Source organism: Danio rerio, chromosome 4 (assembly GCF_049306965.1).
Source record: "Danio rerio strain Tuebingen ecotype United States chromosome 4, GRCz12tu, whole genome shotgun sequence".
Taxonomy (NCBI): Eukaryota; Metazoa; Chordata; class Actinopteri; order Cypriniformes; family Danionidae; genus Danio; species Danio rerio.
In genome coordinates this window covers 71,675,001-71,687,500 of record NC_133179.1, presented here as the reverse complement: position 1 = coordinate 71,687,500, position 12,500 = coordinate 71,675,001, and the positions used below count along the sequence as shown (strand labels likewise).

General features: G+C 38.7%; 2 protein-coding genes across 3 annotated transcripts in view; one reads left to right on the top strand and one right to left on the bottom strand.

Annotated features, from left to right (window-relative positions):
- The window catches only part of rab3ip (RAB3A interacting protein (rabin3)), an 847,807-nt gene that overhangs the window by 21,453 nt on the left and 813,854 nt on the right, over positions 1-12,500 (bottom strand). The gene's annotated exons all lie outside the window — the stretch shown is intronic.
- kcna1b (potassium voltage-gated channel, shaker-related subfamily, member 1b) lies at positions 4,464-10,428 on the top strand. The gene is made up of 2 exons (XM_694777.8): positions 4,464-4,661; positions 7,243-10,428. Exon 2 carries the CDS (start codon positions 7,426-7,428, stop codon positions 8,905-8,907), a length of 1,482 nt encoding a protein of 493 aa, XP_699869.2. The 5' UTR covers positions 4,464-4,661; positions 7,243-7,425; the 3' UTR covers positions 8,908-10,428.

Below are 12,500 nucleotides of genomic sequence, written 5' to 3'. Positions count from 1 at the left end.
ATCGAAAATCTGTGGAAAATCTGTGGTGATCTGCGAAAAATCAGCAAACATCTGCGTAAATCTGCTTAAAATCAGTAAAAATCTGTGGATATCTGCATAAAATTTGCGAAAATCTGTTAAAATCTGTGTGATATCAGCAAAAATCTGTGTAAAATTGGCGAAAATCTGAGGAAAATTTGTGGTTATCTGCGGAAAATCAGCAAAAATCTGCATAAAATCAGTGAAAATCTGTGGAAATCTGCGTAAAAGTAGCAAAAATCTGTGGAAATCTGCTTAAAATCAGCAAAAATCTGCGTAAAATCAGCAAAAATCTGCGGAAAATAAGCGAAAATCAGCAAAAATCTGTGGTAATCTGCGTAAAATCTTCTCGTTGTCATTTTTCTCCTCAGTTTTTTACGCCTATGAGTAATGTTAGTTTCGTTTCCTTTTCGCAGACCAAATACCAAAATAAATCAGTTGTATAAATAAGGGCAGGCAATGAAGCAAATGCCATGGTGGCTGTGTCTGTGCACGGATTCTCGTTCTTGTGTTGACCAGTCGGTGATGCAGGTTACCTGTTGATCACATGACCTTCACAAAAAACAATCTCAACTGTAATAAAATAGTAAAAAATATATATATTTTAAGTGAAAATCTATAAATATTTAAGTATTAAAGTACTTATGGCCCACACCACTAGTGGGTTGTGGGGGCCCCCCAGTGGCGACGTGGCCCTAAGCAGCCGCTTAGTTTGCTTTAGGCTGATTTATACTTCTGACTCAAGCGCACGCGTATGCTACGACGCGGCCTACGCGTGGACGCATAGTTCTCGCCGTGGCCATCGGCGTTGTGCACCTCTCAAAAAAAGTAACTACAAGTCGCAACGACGCATAGCGCAAGCTTTGTGATTGGTTAACTTGGTAGCGCTGACAACTCTGGGCGGGACCGGGAGCCGCGTAAGCCCGATAGAGCGATTGTTTACAAGTGTGGAATCCCGTGAAGGAGCTTCGGATGTAAAAGTTTTGTTTTGTGTTTTGCTTTGGGTGGTATCGTATTTTAAAAACGTAAAAAAAAACGTATAATTTGTGGTGTTGTTTTGAATTCAAGGTAGTTGACATACATTGTAGGGAAACAAAATTTATTGTAAAATTTGAACTTGAAGCTTTCCAACGCAAATCTCACAGCAATTCGTAACTTTTTGATTTAGTGGCTAATTCGTATAAATTCATACGATATAATTTTTACAATTTAGTATGATTTGCTCATCACCCAATGATGGTTAGGAATAGGATGGGGGTTAGGTGCCACGACTCCTTTTTTAAATTCGTACATTATCGTACGACTGAATTCATATGAATTAGCAATAAACTGACAAAAACGTAAAAAACTTTGTGAGATCAGGCTTTCAGATGAGTAAAACTTGTCTTTTAGTTTTTTTTTTGTGTGGTTATTTTGGTGGTCATTAGTGTGTGGACGGTAATCAATTCGCATTTTAGAAGTCGTTATGACATTAAGGTGCCCGCTATTGCTAAACTCAAAAACTGCTGGGTTGCTGTAACTCAGTGTTGAGTCCATTTTGGAAAAAAACCATTAAAAAGGTTTAGATTGAATTGAAAAACTTACCTTGGGTCTGTTTATATTTGATTTAAAACTGGGTTATGATGACAACCCATCATAATTACCAGTGTAATGAAAGTTTACTTACTGTTAAATTTTAGGATGTTTTGAAAAGTATCATCCAAGTTGCAGCGTTTGTACATAAACTAAAGTTGAAATATAATCATTTTACAACATTTTGAACAAGGAAAGTACAATTATAATGAATTCAACTATATATATATATATATATATATAATTTATATGACAAAATCTTACAAAAACCCAGCATGTTTCATAGTCACATTCTCTTTAAGGGTGAGTTGCAGTCACACAATTGCGCATTCGCTGCTCACATGGCGGACTTTGTAAGTGAAAAAACTGAGCGCTTTGCTGACGAAAAAAACAAATCTGCAAGCTTACGAAGTTAAAGAACAGCTACAGAATGAGCCAGATTCAAACAAAAGACCCTTGCGGAGAGAAAAGCATGGTGAAGTGGTAGGGATTTGAATATTTATGTAGACAATAATCACCGTTAACATTAATCATTTAATTTTTCATATTTAAAGATGTTTGTGTGCTGCTGCGCATCCCTGCGTGTGTAATAAGCAACATGTTTGCGCATTTTGCACTTGCCTATCACCAACGCAGTAGTTAAAATGTAAAAATTTAAAAAGTAAATATTATTTACTGTCATCATGGCAAAGATAAAATAATATAGTTATTAGAGATGAGTTATTAAAACTGTTATGATTAGAAATGTGTTGAAAACAATCTGCTCTCCGTTTATCAGAAATTGGGAAAAAATGAACTGGGCGAATTATAATTCAGCTATTATTCAGCTATTCGCTAATAATTCTGACATCAACTGTATATGATTTGCCTATATATTATACATGTAAAATCCAAAAATTAACTTGTATAACATATGTCAAACAGTATAGGCAATAATTTATATATATATATATATATATATATATATATATATATATATATATATATATATATATATATATATATATATATGTGTGTGTGTGTGTGTGTGTGTATATATATATATATATATATATATATGTGTGTGTGTGTGTGTGTGTGTGTATATATATATATATATATATATATATATATATGTGTGTGTGTGTGTGTGTGTGTGTGTGTGTGTGTGTGTATATATATATATATATATATATATATATATATATATATATATATGTGTGTGTGTGTGTGTGTGTGTGTGTGTGTGTGTGTGTGTGTGTGTGTGTGTGTGTGTGTATATATATATATATATATATATATATATATATATATATATATATATAATTTTTCAACCACTGGAATTACTAACATGTAAATCTGTGTTTAAATACATTAGCTATAATCATATATATGTCAACATATGCCGTACATACATTTTAGAAAAGTGCTGGGTTATTTTAACTCAACTGTGCGTTAAATACAAATGACAAGTTATATAATAGTTATATAATAAATATTTATATATAATTTATTATATATAACTCTATTATATATAATTTGACCCAATGTTGGATTATAACAACCCAGAATATTTCCTAGTCTACAGAATGAGCCGAATTCAACCAAAAGACCCCTGAGGTGAGGAAGGCATGGTGAAGAGGTAGTGGTTTTAATGTTTATGCAGACAATAATCACCGTTTTAATCATTTAATTCTTCATATTTAAAGATGTTTGTGTGCTGCTGCGCATCCCTGCGTGTGTAATATGCACCATGTTTGCGCATTTTGCACTTGCCTATCAGTAACGCAGCACTTAAATAACAAGGAAAAATAAAAACTAGCATCACTGACCTTAGGTCAGCTTCTAGTTGGTCAATGGCGCGGTCTATTTCAGATGCCTTAAAATAGCAACGTATTAGCAATGCTCTGTAAGACACCCTCTATATATACAGTTGAAGTCAGAATTATTAGCCCCCCCATGTTTTTCTATTTTAAATATTTTCCAAACGATGTTTACCAGAGCAAGGAAATGTTCACAGTATGTCTGATAATATTTTTTCTTCAGGAGAAAGTCTTGTTTGTTTTATTTCGGCTAGAATAAAAGCAGTTTTTAATTTTTTAAACACCATTTTAAGGTCAATATTATTAGCAACTTTAATCTATATTTGTTTCGATAGTCTACAGAACAAACCATCGTTATACAATAACTTGCCTAATTACCCTAGTGAAGCCTTTAAATGTCACTTTAAGCTGTATAGAAGTGTCCTGAAGAACATCTAGTCTAATATTATTTACTGTCATCATGGCAAAGAGAAAATAAACCAGCTATTAGAGATGTTAAATCAATTCAAATAAGAACTGTTTAAATGACGAGTACCACAAAAGGCTCGCGCTCAATAATTAATGAAACGAACAACAGGAGAAAAGAGAAAACAAACGTTTGCTTTTCATTTCTCCCATTGTTCATTGAATAAATTATTGAGCGCGAGCCTTCTCTGGTACTCGTCATGCGAAGAAATTCAGCCACCGTAGCAAACTTGCCTGCGAGGTGACTTATTCTTAATTGATTAACAATCGTTTACACTCGATGAAATACATTTCAAATGAAATCAAAATCAGCTCGCATATATGCGTAAATCGTGCAATTATATCCGCCTGCGCAAGCTAATCTAGTAGATGTCCATCTCCACACTAAGGAATGAAGAGAGAACAGCGTTTGAATCAGAATTTCTCCTTCAGATTGGAGTGTCTCCCATCAGATGTGTGGAAAAGGACATTTGGCAACATGCTGGAGTCTGTCTGCATTGCGCATTACACATCCACTCACTCACCCACTCACTCTCTCACTCTCCCTCCCTCTCTCTCTCTCTCTCTCTCTCTGTTTGTGTCTCTGCTGTTCTGCTGCATGGGCTTGAGGAGCACTGCAAGTTTGCTGTTGTCTGACGGCAGTGGGGATGTGTGCCGTGGATGTTTTATATTCTCGCTGCGCGAATGTGAGGCTGTAATATGAGGCTGCGAGATCTATTTTAATAACGGACAGGAGGTTTTTTTTTTTTTTTTTTTCCCTTTGCGCAGATCTTTCCTCCACAGCTCCTCAATCTGACTGCCCACGTAAGTACAAAGACATTCGATAACTGGCATCATTTAGCACGTTATATCTGCAGTACCGTGTGTTGACATCGTTTAAATGTTATTTGATTGGTATGATCGTTTGTTTGTTTTACGTAACAGAGATGTGCTTCAGAATTATATTACGCTGGGTTGTATTTATATGGATTGCATTTATTGGGAAATGAGTATAACTATGATCGTTATTGTCTTGTCGTTAAAGCGGACAGTGATGGTTCTTTTCAAGAGTGCACCGTAATCTCAGTACATGTCATTTCTATGTGTACGTTCACTAGATAGACGCTCTGTTCTGACTGCTTCTGGAGGGTTAAACTCTCTTTCAGGACACTACTCAGTTTTAGATCACCCAGCCGGATCTGATTCGGTCCTTAGAATCATCGTCGGATGTTATAATTCTGGTCTATTTTATACGAATTGTGTCGAATATCGGTATAGGATTTCTCCGCTCTATTGAAAACCGATTTTCATGTCGTCTTGAAAGAAGGAATGGGATTCAGAATATACACAAGGTTTTTTTTCCTGTAGGAAATAATGATGAAGGCGAAATTATTCGACGTGAAAATAAAATTGTAAATATTTCCAGAGTGCTCGTGTTAGTGGAGATTATTTTATTTTTTAAAGAGACCTCTTTGGTGGTTTAAATACCGAATTGATTTAACCATCTTCACGATATATTTTGCTAGACATTTCTTTAAATACTTATTCAAGAGTTCACACTTAGCTGATGATTATAATGAGCTCATAAGATTCTTGAGCCCGGGGCTCCCTCCCGTTTGCAAGGCGAGAGGGGAGTTTGAGCTCAGGTAGATCTGGAGAACTCCCCTGCTGTAGTAGCTAATGAACACATAGGGATTGCTCTTACTTACTAGGAGCATGTCTATGGTGCTGATATGGATTAGTCAATTGATTTAGGTTGCAGGGTTTTGGACCGTGGAAGGAAACTGGGTAACCCGGGGGAAACCGACGTGAGCACGGGGAGAACTCCGCACAGAAACGTCGGCAGGCTTTGTGAGGACTAGAACCAGTGACGTTCTTGCTGTAAGGCAACAGTGCTAACCACTGGGCCACCCATCTAGGAAAGGAGGAGTAGTGGTGGAAGGGGGGATTCTTCGAAACGAAGATGGCTGTTATAAGGAACTTAGGGTATTCATAGTGGCTTAGGAATCGTCTGATTGGTGAATCATGAATTGAATAACGCGGGACCAGCCTCAATCAATCATAAGCACGTGATCCTCTCGAAATTAGTTTATAAATAAACTTCACTTAGGATAAATAATAACTAGGGTTAGAGGTTAATTAGGGGGACCATGGGTTTAATCAATAAACATGTTAAAATGCATATTTTTCTCATGAAACATTATTTTAAGGTACAATTCTTGCTATTATCAAACCATCAACTAAGACTTTTAGCTCAGTGAATGTCTAATTAGCTGCTTATTAATACTTAGTAAGGTAGAAGTGGGATGTAAAATAAGGGTGCTTTCACACTAGCACTTTTGGTCCGCACTAGGGCTCGTTTGACGTCATAGTGAGTTACGTTTAGCTAGTGTCTTCTGAACTCGGGTGCGCACCTGTGAACCGTACCCGAGTCCGCCTGAAAGAGGGGGTCTGGCGTACGGTTCATGCGAACTCTGGTACGGTTCACTTCTGATACGAATGCAATCGTTCTGAAGTGAACCGCTAACTGTACAACAAACTATCGTTTTCATAACGTTCGTTCGTGTGTGTGTGTCACGTATAGTACCTTGGTGATAAGCGGGACTAAGCCAGGGCAAACACAGTGATGTCTGCTTCTCCAAAAACAGCTCCTGCAGACACTGTGTGATATTCTGAATGTTTATAAAATTTTTGCGTCAGACGGACGCAAGTTGCTTTCTTTTTGTCCGAAACGAACAGATTCAGTAAAAGCAAATCGACCAGGATGTGCGGAAGTCTTTCCATTTTGGCGCTTTGCTTTTGTGACTTTCACCTAGCAACAGCCAAATAATAGAAGTGAACCGCCAACTGTACAACAAACTATCGTTTTCATAACGTTCATTCGTGTGTGTCTGTGTGTGTCAAGTATCGTACCTTGGTGGCAAGCGGGAGTGAGCCAGGGCAAACACAGTGATAATTTCTGCTTGTCTCCTCTAAAAACAGCTTCTTCAGACACTGTGTGATGTTCTGAACGTGGATGTGAGTCGCTTTCTGTATGTCCAAAACTAAAAGATTCAGCAAAAGCAGAATGACAGGGATGTGCGGACGTCCTTCCATTACATAAAGTGACCGTCTTCTAGCAGCAACCGTAAACAAAACAGCGGCTCGATGACGCAAGCGTGCCGGGGTTCAGGAGGAAAGAGACAGTGTGAACGCAAACCAACCGAGAAGGTGGCAAGGGGGGGGGACAATCGAACTTAGGTGCGGTCCAAGCAATTGTACCAAGTGTGAAAGCACCCTAAGATCATGCAGAATAAGTACTGATCATCAGCCAATGTCTTCTTAATAGGGAGGTTACTGATTTGCCTTCATATTTATTTTGGGTGAATGTATTGAAGTGATCTCATTCCTCTCCTTAATTTTCCAGGCTAGGACACAAAGAGGACCCAGAAGTGCTCGGCTGGACATGGAGAGGGTGGCCATTTGGAGGAGCGTGATGCTGCTGGATGTCCTGTTGGATCGCTGACTCCTCAGACTGCAGGACACCGGATGAATCCTCAACCCTCCTGAGCGTCCACTGCCATCCAGCACTGCGAGTCTGAGCTCCAGGATGACTGTGGTGGTTGCTGGAGACAACATGGACGAGACCTCCTCCACCCTGCAGGGCCAGCCGCAGGACTCGCAGTACTCGCCCGAGTGCTGCGAGAGAGTCGTCATCAACATCTCCGGGCTGCGCTTCGAGACGCAGCTCAAGACGCTGGCCCAGTTCCCCAACACACTCCTGGGAAACCCTAAGAAAAGGATGCGCTACTTCGATCCTTTAAGGAACGAGTATTTCTTCGACAGAAATCGGCCAAGCTTCGACGCCATCCTGTACTACTATCAGTCAGGGGGGAGGTTAAGACGTCCGGTTAACGTACCCTTGGATATGTTCTCAGAGGAAATTAAGTTCTACGAGCTTGGAGAAGAAGCCATGGAAAAGTTTAGAGAGGATGAAGGCTTTATTCGCGAGGAAGAGCGCCCCCTGCCGGATAACGAGTTTCAGAGGCAGATCTGGCTGCTTTTTGAACATCCCGAAAGTTCGGGACCTGCTAGAGGGATTGCCATAGTGTCCGTCATGGTTATTCTTATTTCTATCGTCATTTTTTGTTTGGAGACGCTACCGGAGTTGAAGGAGGACCCGCAGGGGCGTCTCCAGGTGATTGGAAACAGCACGTTCTACTACAAACCAAATATTCTCACCGACCCGTTCTTCGTTGTGGAGACGCTCTGCATAATCTGGTTTTCTTTCGAGTTGATCGTCCGCTTCTTCGCTTGCCCGAGCAAACCTGCCTTCTTCAAAAACATGATGAACACCATCGACGTGGTGTCCATCATCCCGTACTTCATAACGCTGGGAACGGAGATGGCGGAGGATCCCGAAGGCGGGAAGGAGGCGAAGGGCGGAGGCGAGCAGGCGACATCTCTGGCCATTCTCAGGGTTATCCGCTTGGTCAGGGTGTTTCGGATATTTAAGCTTTCCAGACACTCCAAGGGCCTTCAGATCTTGGGGCAGACTTTGAAAGCCAGCATGCGGGAGCTGGGACTTCTCATCTTTTTTCTGTTCATCGGAGTCATCTTGTTTTCAAGCGCCGTGTATTTCGCTGAAGCCGAAGAGAAGGATTCGTTTTTCACGAGCATCCCCGACGCCTTCTGGTGGGCGGTGGTTTCCATGACTACCGTGGGCTACGGAGACATGTACCCTGTGACTATCGGGGGCAAGATAGTAGGCTCTCTATGTGCCATAGCTGGAGTGCTAACCATTGCGCTTCCGGTGCCTGTGATTGTGTCCAACTTCAACTATTTCTACCACAGAGAGACGGAGGGAGACGAGCAGGCGCAGCTCCTCACGGTGAGCAATCCCAACATCGCGTCCGACACCAACTCCAGTCGCCGCAGCTCGTCCGTCGTCAGCAAGTCCGAGTACATGGAGATCGACGAGGACCTCAATAACAGCATCGATAATTTCCGAGAGGCCAACCTGCGAACTGGGAACTGCACAGTTGCGAATCAGAACTGTGTAAATAAGGGGAAGCGTCTAACAGATGTATAGATTTCCAATGAGGACGTAAGACAGTCCGACTGTACATAGTGTAGTCTTGTCTTATATCAGAGTGCTTTAAGGGGACAGTTCACCCAAAATACCTCATCATTTATTGTCCCTCATGTATCTCTTTTAAGCCATTATGAGTTTCTTTCTTTTCCCTGCACTGGGTTGCAGCTGCTGCATAAAATATTTGCCAGAGTGGTTGAGGGTTCATTCTGCTGTGGTGACCCCCGAATGAATGAATGAACTGGTTTCTTTCTGTTGAACACAATAGAAGATTTTTTTATTAGGGTTAAGGTTAGGGCTTGGGGTAGGCCAAGCTATTTTAACATTTTGGTGCGATTTTATCATCTTCTGATGAGGGGTAGGGTTAGGGCTGGAGTTTTTTTTTTTTTAAAGATTACACATTCATATGAATTTAATGGTATGAATTCGCCAATTTTCTGACAATACATAAAATAATTACGTTTTCTGATGAGATACGACACTGCCATAACAACAAAACCCAAAAAAACAGAAGGATTTTGATTATTTTGAGGAATGCTGGTTGATGGTACCCATCGACCTCCATAGTAAAGCTAAAAATACTATGTTGATTTAGCAATTCTGCGATCATTAATTATTTTTGTATTACTAAAAAGCTTAACCAAAACATTTTGTACAATCAAGGTTATCATTTTTTCCCCTTTTTTTGAACCTTAACAAACAATTAAAATACAATTACAACAGCAATAGATAAAAATATAGCAAAATGTTAAATAATAGTAATAAATAAAAGTAATATGATAATAATATTAATTTATAAAAATAAACCTCAGAGTATTGTATACTGCAATTATTAAATTTAATGCTAAACTAAGTAAATATTGCAAAAAATGTTGACATTTTTAAAAAATTGCCATGTGTTTTGGGCATGTTTTCATGTCATGTGACATTATCGCTTACAAAGCTTGTTTGAACTGGGCCACATGAGTTTGGGCAAGTCTCTAAACTTGTATTGTATATACACATCTGTCGTCATAAGCGTAGCTTTCTTACTCTCGATATTCAATTCAAAGGAGCTTTATTGGCATGACTTGTCAAGTATTGCTTAAGCATTGCAGATTACATAAACAATAAACTAAAAGCTTACATTTTCATACAAATTAAATTGTACGAATTCGCCACTTTTCGGACAATACATGAAATAATGACGTTTTCTGATGAGATCAGGCTTTAGAAACAAGATTGTCGACACTGCCATAACTACAAAACCCAAAAAACAGAAGGATTATGCTTGTTTTGAGGAATGCTGGTTGATGGTACCCATCGACCTCCATAGTAAAGTTAAAAATACTATGTTGATTTGGCAATTCTGCGTCATGACATTTTTTTGTATTAACAAATAGTTTTAACGAAACATTTTGTACAATCAATGTTGTAATTTTTCCCCTTTTTAAAACCTTGCCGCCGAAATGAATTAATAAACAAAAATCAAAATACATAATACACAATTACAACAGGAATAGATAAAAATATAGCAAAATTTAAAATAATAACAACAAATAAAAAATAATAAAATAATAATAATTTTAATAAAATAAACTTTAAAATATTGTATACTGCGATCATTAAATTTAACGCTAAATTAAGCAAATGTCACAAAATTTTAGCAAATTTTTAAAAACATTTTTTAAAAGTTGCCACGTGTTTTTGCCATGTTTTCGTGTCATGTGACATTATCACTTACAAAGCTTGTTCGCACACAAATAAGCATGCACGCAGTGCATCATTTCCATCGATGTGTTCAAACAGCCCTCAAACAACATGAACGACTTAGCTTTTGCTTTCAAACAATTGGTTTATATTTTAAATATGATACAGCAGGGGTTATGGATAGCTCTAGTTTCTCTCAGGGTTTTCATTATGTAAATTACAGCACTCAATGGTTTGAGGTAAAAAAAAAAATTATAATAAATTCCGATGCATAAATACGTGTATTTTTACAGCAAAACCAACGGAATCTCACGGCAATTCGTAACTTTTTGATTTAGTGGCTAATTCGTATGAATTCGTACGATCTAATTCGTACAATTTAGTACGATTTGCTCATCACCCAATGATGGTTGGGGTTAGGGGTGGGGTTTGGTGCCACGCCTCCTTTTTAAAAGCGTACATTTTTGTACAAATTAACTCGTACGAACTCGTACGAATTAGCCACTAAACTGACAAAAACGTAAAATCCTTAAGTTTACTAAGTCTTGGAGGGACTGCTGTGGACGTCAGTGGGTAGAATCAACTAGCGTTCTTCAAAATATCTCCTTTACAATTGAGCAGACGAAAGAAACTCAAATCGGTTTTGAACACGTGAAGGATGAGTAAACGATGACAGATAACAGTCGTTTATTTTGTGTGAACTGCCCCTTTAACCGGTCCTCTGATCGCGTGTTATTTGGTTACATACGTTTGACATGGAGTCCGCAAGACTTTCCTTGATTCTTTCTGGAGACTAGTCTAAACATGCCTATGGATACCAAATATGAGGGAATAATGACTATATATACATCAGAGTAGTTGCATATATAAATGCACCTTATCCTAAAATAGTACCGGTTGTTGAGTGGCTCATTAGCACGAATAGATCAGCGTGTAGGACGATGACTTTTTTTTTAAGGTGTCCTTGTTACGCGATACTATAGGAATTACAGCTAGCGCGACCCTAACCGTAGAGTACATGCAATCAAGCTAAATAAATAGTTACAAGTACACCTTAAAATGAAGCATAACCTCCTTATTCACGTATTCATTTGCTCGTTGTAGGCTATTGTGATCCATTTACAAACCGAATGTTGATTAATTATGCAGATCATGGCATGCTGATATGGTACTATGTATCTCGCTTTAATTAATACATGGCATTATTATCAGTTTTGTCACGTATAGCCAAGCCGACAGGAATACTGCACCGCTTCTTCAAAGACAGCATACTTAAACTGATTTCCTTTCTTAAAGGGACAGTTCACCCACACACGAAAGAAGATATTTTGATAAATGTTGAAATTAGGCAGCCATAGTAAGAAAAACAAGTCATTTGTGTTCACTGGAAGATGCTCAGAGTTGTCATTTTTAGGTGAACTGCCCCTTTAAGCCTTTTTAAATGTACATAATCGACACTATAGATGCGTTTATCTCTATGGAACACTCATGTTTATTACATTCAGCTGACGCGTTCATTTCAATATGTTCCTATTTAATACATTACGGCTGCATATTTTATGATCATTACTGTTTAAACGAATAATTTGATGGTGCCTTCAGTCCTTTAACTGGCATACAATGTCTCTTCATGCAATAGTTACTGTAAAAACATTTGCATATCTAAGCATTATGTGTTGAGGGATATCCCGGGAGCCACCGGGATTCCATTTCTGGACGCGGTTTTTCCCTCAGCGCGCTTGTACATACGATAGAAGTGGATCGGACATGGCTATACAAAGAAGTATGAAACTTGCCGTGTGTATGTGTGTGCGTGTCTACGTGTTATTCTTCTTTTTCTGAACATCGTTACGTATCTTTTTCGTGAATGCTGTGTCTTTCGCATTGGTTTCTTTGGATCTACC

What these genes read in the sequence shown, in the direction of transcription:
- kcna1b (XM_694777.8), top strand. Translation starts at nt 7,426, where the DNA reads ATGACTGTGGTGGTTGCTGGAGACAACATGGACGAGACCTCCTCCACC.